The 22,500-nt window shown below is 34.2% G+C and overlaps 1 protein-coding gene across 38 annotated transcripts in view; it reads right to left on the bottom strand.

Annotated features, from left to right (window-relative positions):
* The window catches only part of LOC128246976 (FERM domain-containing protein 5-like), a 256,956-nt gene that overhangs the window by 29,161 nt on the left and 205,295 nt on the right, over positions 1 to 22,500 (bottom strand). For all 38 annotated transcript variants that reach the window (XR_016243867.1, XR_016243868.1, XR_016243869.1 and 35 more), the window contains 4 exons: positions 14,472 to 14,560; positions 13,238 to 13,315; positions 11,626 to 11,694; positions 6,954 to 7,045 (listed from right to left, as the gene is read on the bottom strand). Coding sequence is in view for 34 of the 38 variants with exons in the window: in XM_089361176.1 (XP_089217302.1) it covers positions 6,954 to 7,045; positions 11,626 to 11,694; positions 13,238 to 13,315; positions 14,472 to 14,560 (328 nt within the window). In the remaining 4 variants the exon portion in view is untranslated. The remainder of the gene's footprint in view (positions 1 to 6,953; positions 7,046 to 11,625; positions 11,695 to 13,237; positions 13,316 to 14,471; positions 14,561 to 22,500) is intronic.

Genomic DNA, 22,500 nt, shown 5'->3' with positions numbered 1-22,500 from the left:
ATAAAGAGAGAGAGAGAGAGAGAGAGATAGCAAGAGACGGAAAAAGAGGGAAACTAATACAAAATTTCATGCAATCCAATGTATGAGGATAATAGCTAAAGAACTGACTGTCGATCAATATGTGACTTTCATTCGGAATCAAAGTACTTTTAGTCTGATCAAACTCTTGTGGGTGAATCTGATAGGGAGAAACTAAAAGAAGACTGTTGCCTATATATATATATATATATATATATATATATATATATATATATATATATATATATATGTTACAAAGTCAACATCAAGATTTAGAGAATGAGTACAATAGACTACAACAAAAATATGAAAAATTCTCTGAAGACAACAGACAAAAAGATATGAACAGAAATCAGGAACATATGCAGTTAAAGCAAGAAAAAGAAATGGAGATTGTTAAACTCAAAGGTATGCTATGCCTAATTTTGTTATGGCTTTTATTGTTCTGTAGCTTTCAGAGCACAACCAAGGGTTATCATGATGCTCATATGGGTCAGTGCTCATTCTTTGGTCGCTAACCACAAGTTACACTTTTTTTTTTTCCATTGTTAAATGTTTAACATTAGAAAGGGCATCCAGTTGTAAAGAAAGTTTTTGCCAGTACCGCCTGACTGGCCTTCGTAGGATTTTTGAGTGAGATCGTTGCCAGTGCCCCTGGACTGGCTCTTGTGCAGGTGGCACATAAAATACACCATCCTGAGCATGGCTGTTGCCAGTACCGCCTGACTGGCCTTCGTGCGGGTGACACATAAAAGCACCCACTACACTCTCTGAGTGGTTGGCGTTAGGAAGGGCATCCAGCCGTAGAAACTCTGCCAAATCAGATTGGAGCCTGGTGTAGCCATCTGGTTTCACCAGTCCTCAGTCAAATCGTCCAACTCATGCTAGCATGGAAAGCGGACGTTAAATGACGATGATGATGATGATGATGATATATAAGGGAATCTCCTGTTGAAGATGATGTATGAGTGTTCAACTCCAACTGAATGACCTACATAAACGATTTGTCTATATTGATTAACTATATGTCCTGTACATTAGCTCATTTCCTCCATCAAATCAATGTTGCCTGAACAAGTGTTGAAGTGATTGCAGAGCAATGTGAGATGAAGTATTTTGTTGAATAACTCAATACACTACCCAATCCAGGAATTGAAAGCACAAATGTGTGATAGGGAATGCAACATCCTAACCACTAAGCCATGTACCCTCACAAAATATCTATATCTATCTATATATATATATAATCACAAGATAAATGCATGTGAGACTCCTTGCTTTGAAATCGCATGGTTTTTTTACACGAGTGTTATCATCATACAGTTGGTATCCATTGGTTTCCAGTCTTCTGAGGAAACATGACTAGCCATGGAGAAAATGATACCTTGCTTGGATGCAAAGATGTCATTGTTTTCCAATCTTCTATGGAAACATGTCTAACCATGAGGAAAATAATACCTTGCAACAGGAAGTATGTCCGGCCATAAAAATCTGCCTTAACAAAATCTGTTCAACCCATGTAAATATGGAAAACTGGATATTAAAGCAAAAATAAAAATCAACAAAATTTTGTTCTCTGAATAAAAAATATAAGATTCAAAAGAAAAGGAGTTAAAAAAAAAACAATGGAAATCAATGCTATAAAAGACAACCAGCCATGTTACTATCTAACAAAACAAAACAAAAAAATTATCTTTAACACTGATGAATTCATAATGAAGCAAACACAGATAAATTAAGACATTGACATTTAGATATTTCTTATAAATGGTACAGATTAACAATGAAATAAAGATTTCCTTTCACTAAACTAAAACATCATCTTTTTGATAATTGGCCTCAGAAGATCAGAGGTTGGTAAAAGATTCAAACTCACAATCATCAATTTGGTTTTTATGTTTATCCTCACCTTTGTTAATGTATGTTGAGCAATGTAATAACTGAAAGAGTATGATCACAAATATAAGTGGTTGCAATGAGTTTCATCCAAAGGATATCTGGAGTAACATTCCTCAACAGGATGCATAGCTCAGAGATCGGAGAGTCTCTTCAAGTCAAGCTGCTACTTCTCTATGTAGAGAGGTCAAAGCTCAGGTACTATAGACATGTGATTAGAATGTTGCAGGAAAGAATCAAAAGACAGACTCTTCAAGCTGAGCCAAGTAGCAAGGGACTTAGGGGAAGACTAAAAATGAGATGATTGGATTATATCCATAGTCTCAATTGCTCATGCTTGGGAATCTACCCTGAAAATCTATTGATGGTTGCTTCTGATAGGACCCTAAGGGGACAATGCTTGAAGACTCTACCCCAACAACCTTCCCAAGAATAGTGGGCAAAAAAATGGGTGGATGCATATGTGTGTGTAAATAGGGGTAGACTAAATTGCTGGTACAAGACCAGTAATTTCAGGGGAGGGGACTAGTTAATTACATCAACACCAGTGAATAACAGGTACTTTACTGACCCCAAAAGAATGAAAGGTAAAGTTGACCTCAGTGGAATTTGAACTCAGCATGCTAACGATTCAGCCAGCTTGCCACCTTAATAATAATAATAATAATAATGCTTAATTCAGGGACTTGTTTTTAATCAATAACTTTTTCTATACTCCTCAGTCATTTTAACTATTTTCTATGAATTAGCACATACGAGATATTTCTAATGCTAATATAATTTAGTGAGATCTTTAATTCATATAGCTTTAAAGAAAAACAAAAAAATGAAGTTGAGAGTTTGTTGAAAAGAAAAACCAACCCAACACATTCCATATATGCCATGACCTTAAAAATCTAGATCCCATTAATAACATGAGAATATCCATTGATTTTACTATATAGATTTACAATTAATAAACCTCTTAAATTAATCTAAATGAATTTTTTAAATATGATTACATTTGGGTCACTGGAAAAAAATCCAAATAATAACAGTAAAGTTTCACTTGCAATTTTTCATATCATACACACATATAGATTATGCATTGATGCATGCGTGTGTGTGCATGCGTGTCTTAGATCTACACACATTTTCTCAACTTCATTGAATATAAGTCTATATTTAATATTCACTGATGGTGAGAAAAACGTGTTGTCTGCTCAGTAGACAGTGATGCACAAAATGTATAATGTATGTATGAATGTGTGGGTATCTATCTATACTTATTTTGGATATATAGTAATATAAAAAAAACGTGTATGTATAAATGCGTAAGTGTATTTATTCAATAAACTAAGTGTGATGTCAACAAATGTCGGTGAGTGTGTGTGTGTGTGTGTGTGTATGTGGGTGCATGGGTGGATGTGGATGTGTGCCTGCATAAATTTGTGAGTGTATCTGCATATGTGATGTATTCTGTGATTTCAAAATAAATGAATGTATGAATACATGTGTGTCAATGCTTTTATTTAATAAACCGTTGTGTAAAGTATGTTTATGGTTAAATGTATAGAGTCTATGAATAAATGTATATTCATGTTTACATTCAGTAAACTGTGTCAATGTATGTGCATGGCAGGGTGGTGTGTTTTGCTCTTGAGCAAAAGACATCATTTAACGTTGCTTCAGATCAGTGCTTCTTAAACTATGGATCGTGACCCCAAATGGGGTTGTGACGCAAAATGCTGGGATCGCAAAAATTAAATTCAAACATTTGAATTTCAGTTTATATGTTATTTCACAAATGCACAAATCCCAAAACTACTTTTATTTTGACAAATAATATAACTACTTTTCTTTATATGTATGTTTAGCAGAAAAAAATGATTTATTTATTTGTATGTTTTATTTCATATTTAATACCTGGGGTTGCGAAAAATCTTGTGAATTTGTCACACTTTGAGATGTCTATGCATAAAAGTGAATATATAAATATTTTCAGTATACTGTGATGTCAAAAAAAGAAGTGTTGACATCTGCGTGTCTATGTTCATAATCAGTATAATGTGCTATGTAGATAAAACAGTTTATAGAAAATACTTATTAGTTTACACGTGTGTATACTAATTTACATACAGGTGTAAATTTGGTAAATTAGAAATATACAAAATCAGCATAAAGCCTAAAATATCCAATGAAACCTTCAGCATTCAGATTATCTGTCAAATGTGATGCTTATTTATTCACATTGTTTTGAATTAATTTATGCATTAACTCATAGCTTCGAGATTTCAATGATGGGATTATTTATTTTGAAAATGGCATTGTAGGGTAGATGTGAAAGGCTAGATCTGATTAGTTTGGACTTAAACAGGTAAAACATTTGAGCCAGACAAAGCTGATTTAAATGCTATAGGATTAAAATATCAGAGTAAGACAGCAAATTTAGCCCAGTGATTAGAGCATCATATAGATTGCCTTGTAGCAATTCTTACTCTCTGCCCTCAATGACAACCTTTGCCTGCCAGCCTCCCTTCCTTACTTTTAGGGCTGATAAATAGAATACCAGCCTTGTACTGTGGTTGGTCTACTGATCTGTTGACCAATCACAGTTTTTTCTGCTTCTGTCCAACTGGTCCTCATGAATTTGAGGTTTTCTGGGTATGTTTGGCCCCAAGCATTCTTAGGCTGGTTCATTTCCCATCTTCAAATGTCCACATCATAATTTTTTTTAGATATCAATTAGCTGGCAGGTGCACAATACAGCCCACCAGGTAAAACCAATGCTGCACCACAATGTTTCATATTGAGTTTGAAGTAGAAACAAGTGTTCTAGCTCTTTATTTCTCTTTTGTTCTTTGAAAAAAATTGTCTGTTGTCAGAGCTGGAGAGGGATGTACTATACCAGGCTTACAAATGCCCACAATAGTGTATGTCACAATGGTACTCCTATGGTTCCATTAGAAGTTGAAGGTCCAAGGGAAGCCTCTTTCTGGAATGAACTCTAACACATCTCAAATTCTGGGCAGCATAAGTCTCAAACTAATTGCAAACACAGAGCCATTAAACCTCATCAGAGTTTGTTTAATTTTACTACTGTATTGCTGAGGGAAAGAAAAAAATAATCACTGATATGTAAAAAAATTCTAATCAATTGATATTTAGTAAAGCTAATTGTCATATTGATTTTCCTTCCATTTTGTAAAGGTTTGAACCAACTGTATATCATGGACAAAAGACAAGATTCATTTTACCATAGCTTTGAGTCAATCCAAGCCTTGTGAGAAAAATTTGGTAGAAGCCTTTCAGATGGATTGAACCTGTAATTCCAAAGTCCACTATTATTACATACTGTGACTGAGTGATGTCAATTCTGCCTGAGAATTACTTTAAGTGTGTATGTACCTGTGAAATACTCAGCCACTTATATGCTAATTCAATGACCAGTAAATTCAACAACAGAGATCTATTTACCTATGTGAATATATGAAAGTGTGTATGTATGTGCAAGTGACTGTATGTTTGTGTGTGTGTGTGTGTGTGTGTGTGTGTATGTAAGTATGCTTGTGTAAGCCTGTTTGTGCATGGATGCTTGCATCTGTGTGATTATATATTGTGCACGTTTTCTCAATTGTAGTTGGTATGGACATGCAATGTACATAAACAATAACAGTCAGGTCTATAATTGCCAAGACAATTCTGAATGGATACAACTTGCAGAAGAAGAAGAAAGCCAAAGCAGACACAAGAGAAAAGCTGTGGACACTGATCTCAAAAGACTGAAATTCACCAAAAAGAGATGATAAAGAACTGCAACGAATAGGATGATGCTTGCTGGAGAAGAGTTGCCTGACTCTGGCATGCATGGAAAAATGAATGCAAGATGATGATGATGATGATGATGATGATGAATGTGTGTGCACCTTTTATTCAGAAAAAAAAAAAAAAAAAACTGAATGGAAAACACAGTTCTCTGACTTCTGCTTTTTCAACTGAAATATTTACCTTTGCTGAGCTGGTTGTTCATAAAAATATATTCTATTCAATTTAAGAGCATGAATATACATCAAAACATAGTTATTATCATTAGGGTTCAACATCTTAAATTTGAAAAGTCAAAGATGTAAATGATATGTGTTTATGTATTAGTGTGTGTGTGTGTGTGTGTGTGTCCATCCATCGGTCCTTGTCAGTGAATGTGTGCAAAGAAGTTTGTCTTGGATTAAGAAATATTGGTGAAATCGGAGCAAACAACCCAAAACAGAAGATCCATTCTTAAAAGCTATAACAGAGTATATAAATCAACAAACTTTACATACAGTATATATTTCATAATGAATATTTCATAATGAATATTTCATATAAATATTAAACAAGTGAATACATTTCTGTGACATCATGTTCTGAGCTAGGTTTCCTTGATATTCAATGTTTGACGTACATTTATTTCTATTATAACACAATCCGAGTACATTCCTGTGTCTACTATATTCTTCTAGCAAGTATACATTTTAATAACATCTAACCTTGAAATATATTTTGCAGGCATGTTGATCTTAACCTACATTTAATAGATTATATTGCAGTATGATGCATCCAAATCCAATATATTCCTTTGTCATCTTGATATGAACACAGCAATATAAGAAACAAGCATTTTAGTGACCTCCTTATGATGTGATGTACACTCTTCAGTGACACCCTGCCATGAAGTACATATATTCCAGTGACATCAGAAATGAGATGCACACATTCCAGTGACATCAGAAACGAGATGCACACATTCCAGTGACATCAGAAACAAGATGCACACCTTCCAGTGACATCAGAAATAAGATGCACACATTCCAGTGACATCAGAAATGAGATATACATGCTTCAGTGATTTTCTCAACCATCCTCTACCACCTTCAATAAACACATTCACTTGAGACACACATGTCAGAGATGTTCTAATCTAGTGAATATTGCAGTAATATTTTGATCTGAGATATATTTCCCATATATATATATATATATATATATATATATATATATATATTTGCTAAATTACTTACCTTCTTTAATAGCAGCGTCTCGGGTCATTGACATATTACGCAGAGGTACTTTAGAATCTCTCTTGTGGTTAAAGTTTGGTAGAGATGAGGAACTGAAAAGCAGAGAGAGAAAAAAAAAAGAGCATTGTGAGATTCTTTAGCAAGCAAAGTATTGTTGCTTTTAACAAGGACAAAAACAAACATATCTTTTATCTTTTACTCGTTTCAGTCATTGGACTGTGGCAATGCTGGAGCACTACCTTCAAGAGTTTAGTCAAACAAATCAACCCCAGTACTTATGTTGGTTTTTAAGCCTAGTACTTATTCATCAAACCACCAAGAGACCAAGTCTCTTTTCATCAAGCCACAAAGTTTCAGAAACATCATGACCGCAGCCACTTGGCTGAAACACATAAATAAATAAATATCAACACCAATTGTCAAATGGTTGTTGGGGAGAAAAAACATGCATGCACACATCTACATATAGATGAATATGACAGGTTTCTTTCATGTCCCATCTACAAAATTCACCCACAAGGCTTTGGTGAGCCTAGGGCTATCATAGAAGACACTTGCCCAAGGGGTCAAGCAGTAGAACTGAACCTAGAACCATGTGGTTGGGAAGCAAACTCCTCACCACATAGCCATGGCTTATATAGTTTACTTCAGATAATTATATTTAGTGTTATTTTTAATCTTTCAGTAATTTTCTCCCATAAGCTTGAGAAGAATATGGAATAAATGAATGTTTACATTCTGATAGAAGTTACTGCTTTTCTAACCTTGACCAGGAGGAGTTAATGGCATCAGACGGTGCTCAATATCTCCTCCTCCTAGTTAAAGTCACATTCACCAAAGGTGGGTGGAGGAGAGACATCATCTTTTAAATATAATCTTCCTCTTATTCAGAGTTCTTCTTAAATATAAAAGACAAGATTACAAAGAGAACAGATGTAAGCATGGTAAAGCTATGACACTTTCCCCAACATGACATAACAGTCAGTAGCATAGCTAGGATTGTTGGGGTAGGGTCACTGTCAGTGATACTTTTAAATAGTACTTTGGGGGCTGATGTATAGGCCTGTACAGGCTAAAACCAAAATAGGAGGTGGGGAGTGATATAAACAAAAATGGATGCCTTGAGTGGCACATATTGTCCTTCTTAACACTTAAACATTTAAATTACACACTGAAATGTAGTGCTTATCTATTCATATTACTTTGAATTAATTAATCATGAATTAATGTTGTAGCATTGAGATCTTGATGAAGTGTTTATTGGGGCCTACATTGTAGTGTAGGAGTGGTCAGCTCAAATATAAAACGGGTGGAATATTTGAGTCAGATATGGTCAGTTTAAATGTTAAAGGGTTAAACAGCTGCAGTTTGATGACATGTAAAACATGTGGATAGAGAGAGAGAGAGAGAGAGAGAGAGAGAGAGAGAGAGATTCCAGTGGAGTTAATGTTTGATGATCTGGGGAGGAAGGACTGGGAATAATGATTAGAGTAGGGCCTCAGTGAGGTTGAACGCAACATGGATGATGAGAGGAGGAGACAGAGTGAGTCAAGAATACCTGAGTAAATGCGGCATGAGACCAAATGCAAAGAGAAGAGAAGCAATGTGTCTGTGAGCCAGAGTTTGGAGCCTGTTGGCAAGTGACATCATATCAGTTGAATGGACATGGTGTAAGATATGTGTGTGTGTGTGTGTCAGTAGCAGCAGGACCAGTATTCTATTATGAGCCTCATTTGAGCCGTGTGGAGAGAAGTTTAAAGACGTTGCATAGACTTGGTTGTAATTCCTCTCTTCCCTTTATTATATATATGTGCATTTGAACGTGGCAGGGAACAGCAAGCCTTTGACTGCTATTTGGATTCCCTTGTGTCTACTACTCTGATTGGTTGGTATGGGCACAATTTGTCTCTTACTCGATTGTGCCAACTTACTGTGTATAACCAGTTGGAAGCTCTAAATAAGATCACATGGGACAGTCTGTTTACCAACTTGTTTGAACCTACAGCTCCCTATAAAAACTCAGCTTTTCCTTGTTCTGAGGTCTTTGGTTCTAGACCTTTTAAGGTCTAGCCACTGACCAAAGTACAGCAAGCTCCAGCAACAACACCAGCCAAACACCACTACACGTTGAGACTTACCAACTTCGTCCAACAGCCTTACGGCAACCTCCTCCTTCATCGCCACCATCATGCCCTTCTTAACATCATCAACATCATTTCTCTATGTACACAGCTCAGCAAGCAATTCACCCAAGTTCCAACAATTCACGACTTATTTCACTAGAGATCAACAGTGAATATACAACCTACATGAACTTCTGTACAAGTGTCCCATGCAGCTGCATCACAGTCACAACTTCACATACGACGTAACTGTAACTGGCTCAACATCATGGCTGTGACTTCTCGATACAGTATTTCAACTATCGTGTACTATTGACTACAAACTAATATTCTCATCTTTCTTATGTCTATGAACTTACTCCTCACTTCGATGCCTATAGACTCTTTCACTGCCTCTTCTTCATTACCATTCTTATATGTTCTTCACATGCACATACATCTATGCTTACACACACACACACACACATACATACATTTTGTTTGCATGATGGCCTATTATTCTGTATACATGATGCACATAGACACACATGATAACATATCAATAAATGTTCTCTTAATCATTCCTATGTGGTTGTGTCTCCTTTTCCATCTGGCGTGTATTTATAGTATTCAATCCTTTTTATTGTAAGGGCTGTGTGATGTGGTACACAAGAGCCATTCTTGTCACCTTGCATCGCATGGTCCCTTACAGACAAAATATTTTCTGGCTTGGGAAAAAAAGGAAGACCAGTCTTTGCAATGTGGTCTTTATGACCTTGAGGTTTTTAGTGACATGCTGTTCATGAAAGGATTAGGGTGATGTGCAATGCTGCCTTCATGAAAAGACTAGGAATTGTTTCTTTGTGCCATTGAAAGAGTCAAGATTGACAAGATTAATATGCCCCACATCCTGTGGCACTGGAGGAGATTTACAAGGTCCCTATTCATGATGTTAGTACAAATTTGACATGAGGTATCCAGGTTAAACGTGTGATGCTTGGACGTTGATGGTTTGAGAAGAATGAAGTATGATATCGTTTGAATGATAACAAGTATGTCGCTCAAAAATAAAAGAAAAAGTATAGGGGAAAAAATCTAAGTCGTTCTGATGCCCTTTCATCGTAAGATTAATATTGTGCGTGTGGGTGTATAAAAGATGTACACAGAGAAAAGAAAGTCACTAATAAGGCGGTGCATCGAACAAAAATGTCTTGTGATATTTATTCCGCCTAAGATAAACACTCTCCAAACACGTTTGCCGTTATAAAGATTGAACCAGTGAGTTTTCCGGCTAAATTCCGATGTGTGACTAGTATCGTAAGATGGCCACTTTTTCTTCTTTCTCCAAGGAATAAGAAGTGTTTGTAGCATCAACTAATTTTTTTTTTTTTATCACATAGCATATTCAAATGAAAAATACGTAAAAATAGCTACAGAAGTTTGGATACAACATTGCATTACGTTTGGCTTCAATTTAGTCACCTTTAGATTCTCATTTGCTACATATTGAATAAACTTCACACATTTTGTAATATGGTTTTAAAATCAGCTCAATTGCCAAGGGAGAGAACTTATGATGTTAGCAATGCCATGGGAGGTAACAAAATATTAAATTCGTTTCGGCAGTTTCCGCTCTCCCCGGCCACATCGAAATACTTGGTAATTTAAAAATCTATGTATTTTTGTACTCCACAGTAAAGCTGGTACAAACACAAATTGAGACACTGTTTGGTACATATGAAGAATCTTTCGCAACGATAAATTAAGAAAAAGCAGTTTCCTCGGGTAAAATAGACGTAGATTACGAAAAACGTATTAAAAAACAGGGCAAACAAACCGTTTCAGAGATATTCGCATTTTAGGAGGGTTCCGAGTACAATTTGTGAAGGAAACTGTTCGGAGACCTGGGATGAGGTGTAAGTACCTCAAGCAGTATATGGTGAGGTATCTGTTCATTAAGTCTATTCCAAATCATGCTGAACGTTTCCATCACTTTTTTACGGAGAACAGTAAACGTATCCGGGACCCTCTTAAAAATGCAGATATATTTGAAACGATAAGCTTGTTCCATTTTTTGTTACTTTTTTGTAATATACACGTTTATTTTACCGTAGAATGTAGAGCGAATGTAAAACGCGTGCGTACGGGTTAGGGTTAGTTTTGGGGTTAGGGTTAGGTGGTGAGCACGCGTTTTACCTTCGTCCGTCACCCTCACAAAAATGCGAATATCTATGAAACAGTTAATTTGCTCTGGTTTTTATTGCGTTTTTCGTAATCTACACACCCATTTTATCTTAAAAACTTTGTTTATTTAAAAATTTGTCGTTTGGAAAGATTCTTCATATTTACCCAGTTTTACATATTACATAGTTTTAATGAAAACTGAGCACAGTATACAATTAGTTCATTATTATATTTTTAGACATGCAAGCGACTCCACTAGTTTTATAATGAAATATTACATGTGATGTGTACATCAGTATTGATCTTGTTATATATCCTCACTACTTTACGAACACTAAATGATGATGATGATAAATGTTATAGTATGAGAGCAGATTATAACTTACCGAGTAAAAGCAGGTTCCGGGCGACTTATACCACCACTGGCAGCAATAGCCTCCGTCTGACATCGCCCGCTGTAAAAGAAAACATAAAAGGGCTTTATTGTTTGTATCATAATCCTTGTAGCCAATAAAAGAATTGTTAGTACCATAAAAAAATAAATACAAAAAACACTTCACAAACTCATGTCAATATTTAAAACATCCTTATTTCAACTACATATCTTAGATGATAAACAGCATTAAACAATCCTTTCTACAATAGGGCACAAGGCCTGAAATTTTATAGCTGTGGGAGAGTCGATTACATCGATCCCAGTGCCTGGCTGGTACTTATTTTATTGACCCTAATAGAATAAAAGGCAAAATCGACTGCAGTGGAATCTGAACTCAGAATCTGAAAACAGATGAAACGTCACTAAGCATTTTGTCAGGTATATTAATGATTTTGCCAGCTAACTGCCTTAGTATTATTAATGAATATAAATAAAGAGCGTCAGTGACATGTAGAAAGCTTCCAATACATTCAGTGAAGTGGTTGACATTAAGAAAGGCATCCAGCCATAGAAACCATGCCTCTTTGGTTTGTTGGTTCCTGTCAAACTGCTGTCCAAACCCTACCAGCATGGAAAACAGATGTTAAATGATGGTAATGATGATGATGAAATAAAATGTTGTGTCTGAGAAGTACAACAGTGAAAATAGTATCCAATCTCATCTTCAATAACAATGACAAAAATTTCTTAAATTGGTGCAAAGAAACATATTTCTAAGAGAGGGTTTATAGTTAATTAAATTGATCAAATTATTTTATCAATCCAAGAAGGAAAGTAAATTCTTCAACTGTTACAGAACACTGTAAAAATATTAAAACAAGCTCTTCTAACAATTAAGAACAAAGCAAAGTCTATTTCTGCAGAATATAGATTTAGGATATGGAATGAGAGTGTGGATGAGTGAGTTTAAATTGTACCAATCTGTCAAAGGCAAGCATTTCAAGATGATTTGTATTAATTATATCTGAGAGTTAACCATTTTGTTATCATATTTCTGTTGAGATGTACTGCCTTTGTTTCAATTAATTTTGAAAATAATGAAGTATTTGGTAAAATAACTGTCATTATTAATCTGGTGTTTGATACAAATTGATATGAAAATTTGATGGAAGATTTTAATTTAACAAGTTTGTGAGAAAGACCCAGGGATTTTCTCAGGTAGGTTGGTATCTAAAGGCTTAAATATACCAAGGAATATAAAATTCAGTTTAATATTCAAATATACAACATGATACTTGTGACTGATTTGAACTCAATATATTTCAGCTGATGTTCCAGTACAATACCAGCTTAGCTGTTTCCCTTCTACCCATTTATTCAATAGGTTATGGGACATTATAACCCTTTTGATACCAACTCACCTGGTTCTGCAATACACATGCCTTGTTTTAAAATGGTTTAAAATAAAACTTTCCATCAAAATTTACATTCCAAACCGAGCTAAATAATGACAAACTTATTTTACTAAATTCTTTGGTTATTTTCAAACTTAATTCAAAGGCAGTGCATTTCAGAAGGAATATGAATTGGTTCAAACAAACTACAAAGCTTATCAACAATACCTGAAACGAAACCGTGAACCTCTAGTTAAGAGACTGCCTCCTGACCGAACTTTAGGAGCATTTGTTGAACTGGACAGTCTGAAAAAAATAAAAATAAAATATAAATAATGATTTCTTCTTCAGATATAATGTCTGAGAATTATAACAGAAATCTCTATCCCTTTAGCATTCAGATTATTCCTGTCATGTGTAATATTTATTCACAATGTTTAGAATTAATTAAGCATTATTTTATAGGTTCAAGATTTTGAATATGATAATTTATTTTAGAATGATATTGTAGAGTAGGTATGAATGAATGGTTAAAATGTGAAATAGTATTTAGGTCTGATATGGCTGATTTAAATGCTAAAGGGGTGATCCTTTCTAGAAACCATAAACAACAACTATAGTAATTATTATTATGAATGAAAGAAAAAGGATACAATTCATAATGAAATTACTAAAGCATACACACAGTAATCCAGCAATTACCACACTCTTATAGTTAATAATCGAATATTTTAGTTACATAACCATCTATAGCAGTGGTTCCCAAAATGGGCGGTACTGCCCCGCTGGGGGAAGTGGAAAGATTTAGTGGGGGGCATTAAAGTGGGGGTGATAATGAGGTGGCCAAAAGGAGGCAATGGATGTAAAAGCAAACAAAATAATGGATTCAATAGATTAAGATTTATTTATAAAATATTGTTTTGAATTTGCAGCAGAAAATGGTCTATGATTGTAGTGGTGGTTGGGGGTGGGGATGCATGGAATGTAGCCTGGGTTCCAAGGTGGTGGCAGCTTGAAAACGTTTGGGAACCACTGATGTATAGCAATGGTGAGAAAAGCAGCAGCGGTAATATTAAAACTGCTGTGTTCTTTAAGGTCAATTACATAACACTTTAACCACACAACTATCACAGCTCTATGGCAAGTGATATAAAATCCTAGTGATTATTAGACAAGTGCATTAAACACACCATCACAGCAGCTCTACAACCTGTAGATATCAGTACATTAACCATACATACACTGTGTCAATAGATCATCAGTGTGTGTATGTGAACTCACATAGCAGATATACAAACAAGTTCATTTTACTCATTTCTACACAGTTAATGCCCTTTATATAGATTATTTTATATATATTTATATATATATAAACCTCGTAGTAGCCATACAGACATATAAATTCCACTTAACTGTTGACATGCAAAGTGTGTTGAGTATAGAATGTGAGAACATAACTTACGTGAAGAAAAACTGTTGTTCAACAGCACATCGCCACAAGTACTTACAGGCACTGGTTGTTGGGCACTTGTAACCAATAGGTTGTTGCTTCTGGAAAAATAGTTACAAATAATATATATATATATGTATACATACATACATACATACATACACACACACACACACACACACACACACGTATGTATGTATGAATGTAAAACAATAGGAAGTATTAGCAATTAAATTGCTACCAGCAGTAAAACCTCCATTCTGTTACCAAATGACATTTGAAAGTTTCAAAAATTCTTCTAACTATTGCATGGAAAAATGTTTTTAAGAGATGTGGACTAGCTGACAAATACCTCAAATTACAAATGGCATTTTTTTTCTAGCCCCAACAACAAAGTGGAGAATTAGTATAAAATAAAGATGTTTACTTACCACCCTGAGGAATAAAAGAAAAAAAAGTTAAACTGGGAGAAAAAAAAATTAATAAATAGATGCGAATGTAGGCAGGAATTTGTAAAAATTTGAAAATTAGATTTTCTGTTCTTTGTCAGAAGTATCGTCTCTAGGGGAAACAAGAAACAGAAAAAAATTAAATTCCTTACTTTGGGAATTAAAGCTAAAAACTTATAATGGTGCAAAGAATTCAAAATCTATGATGTTCATGATATCAAAGTGAAAGTAGTTTTAATTGAAGGGAGACTAATCATTTGAACTGGTTTTCCAAAGAATTTCTATCTACTCAGTTCCAGTCAAAAGATTTGGTGGGTCGACCTGAGTACGACACATGCCAAAGACACCACACAGTGAGATTGAACCTGGGAATATGTGACTGCAATGCAAACTTCTCAACCATTTAGGTATGCTATCTCCTATGACTATAACTTAGTTTTAACGCTGTTGATACTAACCTGCCCATGACTGCCCCTGGTTCCATTAATACAAACACAGACTTTTGAGCACAAGAAGCACCACAAGAGTATACTGGAAACCCCATGAGTGATGGCTCATTGGAGAAATAAAGTAGGATTCATTTCAGAAAATTACACTTTTTTTCACCTTTATCGCCTTTGATGCCAACCAGCCTGAGACTGCTCCTGGTTCTCTAATACAAACTTTCTATTTTAATCCTTCCACCAAAATTTTATGTTAGCTTGTTTCAAACACCAGAATATTACAAGTATTTTAGCAGTTGTAGAAGGGGGAAGGACAAAGACAGTTCAGGAAAGATTAGGAGTGAAAATACTGAGACATTAAATTCTATATATTTGGTTGTGCAGAAGTGGGATACATTCTCTGTCTTAGATGTATAAGCCTCTAAAGATGGTAAATTTACTGTCAAAGAAGGAAGAAAAACAAAAGAATTTGAAGAAAATAGTGCTTGCTTGCACTAACATGAATCAAGTGAATGTGAAAAGGAACACACAAAAAGGATAGACATATTGATGTGCAGAGAGAAGTAGACAATGATCTGTTTGATTGAGAATACTTTGTATTGTTTCATTGTCCATTGAAGAACTCTCTCTGAAAAATCAAATACTTCTCTCATTCCAAGCTGATATGTTTAATTTTCTTTTCTATTCTACTGAAGAAGGAAATGAAATTATTTATCTAAAAGTGTCATATCTATTGAAGACTATCTTTGTGTTTAATAGAATTTAGAAAAAACAAATATAATTATTAATATCATAATATATGGTATATATAATACAATAAACACATGTAAAATATACACAATATATATGTTACATATATGTGTGTGTAATATTATAATGTCATTTTACACCTGCTTTCTCAAAAATTATATATATATATATATATATATATATACCAACATCAAATACCTTATGTAGAAACTAAAGAAAGAAAAATTAAGTATGCCTGTATACATCACATGTCACTGATAACTTAAGAGAATCCTTATAAAAGCTTCTCAATAGCAATGGAAAGCTTAGAAAGATAAACATATCAAATGATTGTTTGTGTAAGTTTTTAAAATTTTACAATTAGACTTTGTTAAATTTAACAGAAATTTCTTATATTAAAGAAATGTAAAGCAGCAATAAACTCAGAAATTTTATAATAGCTATTGTCTAAAAAAATTGGTGTACCTTTTTTAAAGATAAGCCACAAAGATATGAGCTTCTTCGAAAGGGTTTAGTTGATTACATTGACTCCAGTGCATGACTGGTATTACTTTTAGTGATTTCACCTATTTCCCATAAAAATTCAGTTTTGAACTCAGAACAAAAAAGGAAGAAAGTATAAACCACAAGGTATTTTATGTTTTGCTTTAATATTGCTACCAATCCACTACCCATGTGTAATAATAATAATCCTGTCTACTATAGGCACAAAGCCTTAAATTTTGAGGGAGAGGACTAGTTGATTTCATCGACCCCCAGTGTTTAACTGGTACTTATTTCATTGACCCCAAAAGGATGAAAGACAAAGTCAACCCCAGCTGAAATTGAACTCAGAATGTAAAGACAGCTGAAATACTGCTAAGCATTTTGCCCAGAATGCTAATGATTCTGTCAGTTCACCACCAACTTCAAATTTTGGTACAAGGGGGTCAGTTGATACCACTGATTCTAGCATTTGACTAGTACTTTATTTCAATGACCTTGAAAACATGAAAGCCTAAGTTAATGTGAGTGAGACTTCAACACAGAACATAAAGAGTCTGTTAAGCATTCATTCCAACACTCTAGGGATTCTACCAATTTACTGTTTAATAACTGCTTTTTGTTTGAACACAAGGCCAGTAGTTTTGAGGGGAGGGGTGTTAATTGATACTACAATAATGGCTACTAGATGAAGTTGTGGATTACTAGACCCAGACCAGCAATTGATAAAACACTGGGGTATTAACTATACTCTTTTACTTGTTTCAGTCATTTGACTGTGATCATGCTGGAGCACCGCCTTTATAGTCGATTTGCTTATTCTTTGTAACCCTAGTACTTATTCTATTGGTCTCTTTTGCCGAACAGCTAAGTTACAGGGACGTAAACACACCAGCATCGGTTGTCAAGTGATGTTGGGGGGACAAACACCGACACACACACACACACACACATATATATATATATACATATACGACGGGCTTCTTCCAGTTTCCATCTACCAAATCCACTCACAAGGCTTTGGTCGGCCCGAGGCTATAGTAGAAGACACTCGCCCAAGGTGCCACGCAGTGGGACTGAACCCGGGACCATGTGGTTGGTAAGCAAGCTACTTACCACACAGCCACTCCTGCACCTATCAGGTTTTTAATTAAAATAATGCAGTACCTTACAAATTGTAGTAAGCAGACTGTAGTCACTGGTGATTATTCGTTGTTTAGATCATTTTAGATTTAGATTAAACAATGGCTATAAACATACACTTTTCTTTTGTAATTGAGTCAAATAGTGTCACCCTAAATTAACTTGCTTTACTTTTCCCTTTATGGGTTCCGACCCAAAGACTGTGACCATGCTGGTGCACTGCCATGTAAGTATTGTCACACCTGCAGAGGGAAATGAACTTGTGACCCCCAAATGAAAAGTATGATGTTCTACCAACAGAACTATGTGGACAACTGTGTTTTGTAGATAAAAGATTTGACATTTACCAGCTTCAGAATATCATGTAGTGTACTGTTCCTTAAACATTAGAATATTTATTTCACAAAATGAAAAAAGAAAGGAAAAAAAATTCTAAATATAACATGGTTTATAACATGGCCAATGGCCCATGTTGTAAGCATAGTAAATTTTAAATGTTCAATTTCATAGCCAACACATTTGTCAAAACATTAGTGAAGTCAAGGATTTAAAACATAACCCATGGAAAAAAATCTATTCAGCTGGAAAAGAAATAATTATGATAAAAAAAATTTCTATTGGCACAACACATTGTCATTTATTTTAATGATTCCAAACAAGTGAAAGGAAAAAAAAAATCAACTACAATAGAATTTGGTCTTAGGATTATAAAGAAACAAAACTTTAATATATTGTACAACAAAGTTTACATCTCTTTGCTTGGAGTATAGTCTTAATCGTGTAGTTTTAATTAATTCAAGTCACAGTACTGATTAATGTTGTAGGTTAATCAATTAACATTATGGTATTAATTAATTAGTTATAGTCTTGATTAGTTACAGTTATAGTCTTGATCAATTAATATTACTTATAGCCTTGATCAATTAGCTATAGTCTTGATTAAAATTATAGTTTTAATAAATGTCAGTCTTAATTAACTAGTTACAATCTTTATTGAAGTTACACATCTTGAAGTTATAATCTTGATCAATTAGTTATTGTCAGGATAAAGTCAAGTTATAGTCTTTACTCAATTAAAATTAATTAATTAAAATTATCGTGCTGGCCTCATTATGAATGTCAACACTTCTTTATTTGTTCTACATTTAATTCAAGACAATCATTTCTTTTGCTCTACCAATTAACAATAACAATATTAATTGCTTATAGTTACATCAGAAGACAATACACATTTTAACTGAAATATATAGTTAATTCAATAATTCTAGAATATCACACTAAGTTTGCTGTATATAACACAATGCTGCTTCACAAATTAAATTACATTACTGCAATGATAGAAATGAGAAGTTCACAGACGTACAGTGTTTCTCTGACTTTTCAGCTTACAGAGGGTGGGGGTGATGGGTTTATAGTGTCTAGTCCTACATTCCTAACCCAAACCTTTCAGACTTTCATGTACTCTTATTTCCTAACACCCATTTCCATCAATGTGTTCACCACAAGGTCCAGTCCTAGTGGTGTTGTGGCTTGTGTGTCTCAATGACCCGGAGATTTATGCCAGCAGAGTGCAAGTTCCTGGTAAGAATCCCAGGCTGGACAGGTCAAAAGACACAGGCCAGGCTAATATGGATCACCTCTTTCCAGCTAGTGAAAGGTAAAGATACAAAAGCATTGATGACAATTCAAAACCAAGAAAACCTGAGAGAGGAAGGCTTCCCCCACCCAATGGAAACATATGACATGGTACAACAAAGTCTGAAACAAACTGCAAGAAAAAGTAGAGATCTAGCAGAAAAGACACAGAAAAGACAGCTCATTTGGAGAGAAGTCATTGATAGCCTAGGCTCCACTGGCAGCAGCTTCAGTGAGTAAACAATTACTGTATGCTCAGTAATGATATGAGTGTGGTGATTTGGACCACAGATTGAAATTGTTAATTGCACATCGTGTCCTTTGTTCAAGATATAGTAATTTATTTGACATGACTGACCTTGCTGAAAAGAATCATAACCTCAGTAACAATAGGTGAGCAATTTGGAAGTAATATATTATGTTGGCATCCAGCTGAAAAATCTGCTTACATAAAAGTTCATGCTAATATTTCAATTTGCTAGAACCATTCAAACATGCCAAAAACATTGTGAAGATATATACAAAAATATTTCAAAGAAAAATTAATACATACACAGATAATTTTTGGTTTTTACATTAGTGTAAGGCTGGGATTTAATATTTTCTACAGAGAATATTCTCTTTCAGAGAAGTTAATATTCAAAAGGGACCAATGTACTATTTGATTCCATACAGAACAGAATTAATGAAGAACAGCTGAAGTAAACATCAGTTTAGTAATAGAAGTCATAAAGGTGTCTGTCAACTTTATGGTGGTAGTCACATGACACTTTGTTTAAATAATAACAAACAACTTTTATAACTGCAGACAAACTATTCTTGATGAAGATCTTTTTCATCCATGAACCAATAAAAAAAAAACAGTATTATAGAATTTGACTCGTGATTTCTATAATATAAGAAAATGCTATAAAGTTGTGATTTTATTAAAAAATTTACAAAATCACACAAAAAGAAATAAATGCAAGAGAGTTTATAAATTTTCATTTTCCTGAAACCCATTATCATGATATATAATATAATAATAAGCATCATCATTATCATCTTTTGATATCAAATTCTGCTTATTTACTATGTCCCAAAATTGTAATACTGAGACTCTGAGAGGCTCGTTATACCTAGCTGTAAACAGATACCATGGAACCATTTAGTCATGCTTTCTGCAGTTATTAACAGAAGCACAATATAACTAACATATGAATTTGCTTGCTTCCAATAGTGAGCTAAAATCATCCTGCAATTAAAGCATACAAGAGACCTACATTCTTATCCAGGTGGAGTGACAGGTTTCCCTGGCTTAGTCATATCCAACTGGAATAAACTCTATAATACCATAATACCTGGTAAACACTAGTGAATAAATATGGGGGAAAAAGAAAGATATATTGGAGCTTTGTATTGCAAGAGGATTGAGGAAATTACATACAAGAAGTGAAAAAGTTAAATAAAAAGTTATTTAATAAAGTAAGTCAAATAATACTTGCATTATGACAAAAACCAACAACCTAATAAACAAGGTAGTTATCGTTTTTGTTTGTTATATAAAAGTTATGACTACCTAAATTTGTAAAATGTGAATGGAAGAATCAAATATTTGAATTAGTTAAATAAATGTTAAGGCACTTAGACTTTAATCTTCTCAAGGCTATTGTTGATCTATTGGCAAAAATCTCTCGATTAACTCTACTACTACTACTACTACTACCCCTATCACTGCAGTTGACATATTTCTATAAGCTTGATTTTGTTAAATCAACTTTAGTAAGTTAACCCTTTTATAAAGTACAATGGCCCATTAGCCTGGAGGTTTTGGCATTTGCTTCTGCAGTGTTAACCATAGATGAGGCATATATGCTAATAGATAAAATGCTAATCTAAATAACTCATTTCAGAAAACTGAATTACTATTTCTGTCACAATTAAGAAAAAAAAAAAAACTGGAGAGAGTAGAGTTAAATATCTTACAACAGAGTGATAAAGTGAAATGAGCCTGTAATGGAGTAAGAACACAATTGCACTTAAGTTGCCAAAACAAATATCTAATCCTATCAGCTATTTTCCCTCAATAGATTTTATATAAATCAAATAAAAGATATGGATGTCTTTAAGAAGATAAAGAATTGCTTTATAAATGAAGCTGTGAAACAAAAAGGAAAATAATTTGTAACTGAAACATCAACCTATAGTTTCATCAGTTTCATAGTAAAAGCAAATGAAGACAATTGTCTTTAGATCGCAGTATCTTCTAAACCTTTTGACATACCAACCCACCTGAAACTGCATTTGGTTCTATGATTCAAACTTCCTCTTTTAAAGTAAGATAAATTAAAACCATCAATATTTTGTTTCTTGATGTTCTAAGTACCAGTTTAGTAATGTCAAAGTTCTTTTACTAAATTCATTATTTTCAAAGTTAATTGAAACAAAAGTAGTGCATTTCAAACAGAAATATGGCAACAAAGGGCTTAATTCCATCATTGTCTTTAGCTCCACTCTCCTCACTGGAACAACAATGTGAGGGTTTTCTAAGGTTTGGTAAATAAATAGAAGACCATGATTCACAGATGAGGTCTAATAAAACTGAAACAAGCCTGACTTAGAATAGATCTGGTTCACTATTCACTGCATATTCTTAAGCAAGTTTTGATCAGTTTCAAATTTAGAGTTTTCTTTCTTGCAATTCTTGACAAACATCATCACATCATTAATGCTAACAATTTTTGCTTTGCATTATAGGTGTCAATTTGACTGCTTGAAACATCTTTTAAGCCACTATATTCCATATGGTAAACACCTCTATATGATATGTGTGTACACACACACACACTTTCAGTAATGACTTGAGAAATCAGAAACAATGATTTAGTGCTTTAATTCCAATTCCAAATGACATTGACTGCACTTTCTTGTTTTGGGATCTAAAATTATAAATAAAAATAATACTGGTTTCAAATTTTGGCACAAGGCCAGCAATTTCGGAGTGGGGCTAAGTTGATTATATCGACCCCAGTTTTCAACTGGTGCTTATTTTATCAACCCCTAAAGGATGAAAGGCAAAGTCAACCTCAGCAGCGTTTGAACTCAAAACATAAAGATGGACAAAATGCCGTTAAGCATTTTGCCTGGTGTGCTAACAAT

This window comes from Octopus bimaculoides, chromosome 12 (genome assembly GCF_046866305.1).
Source record: "Octopus bimaculoides isolate indiv1 chromosome 12, ASM4686630v1, whole genome shotgun sequence".
In the NCBI taxonomy this organism is placed as follows: Eukaryota; Metazoa; Mollusca; class Cephalopoda; order Octopoda; family Octopodidae; genus Octopus; species Octopus bimaculoides.
This window is presented reverse-complemented; position numbering and strand designations above follow the sequence as displayed.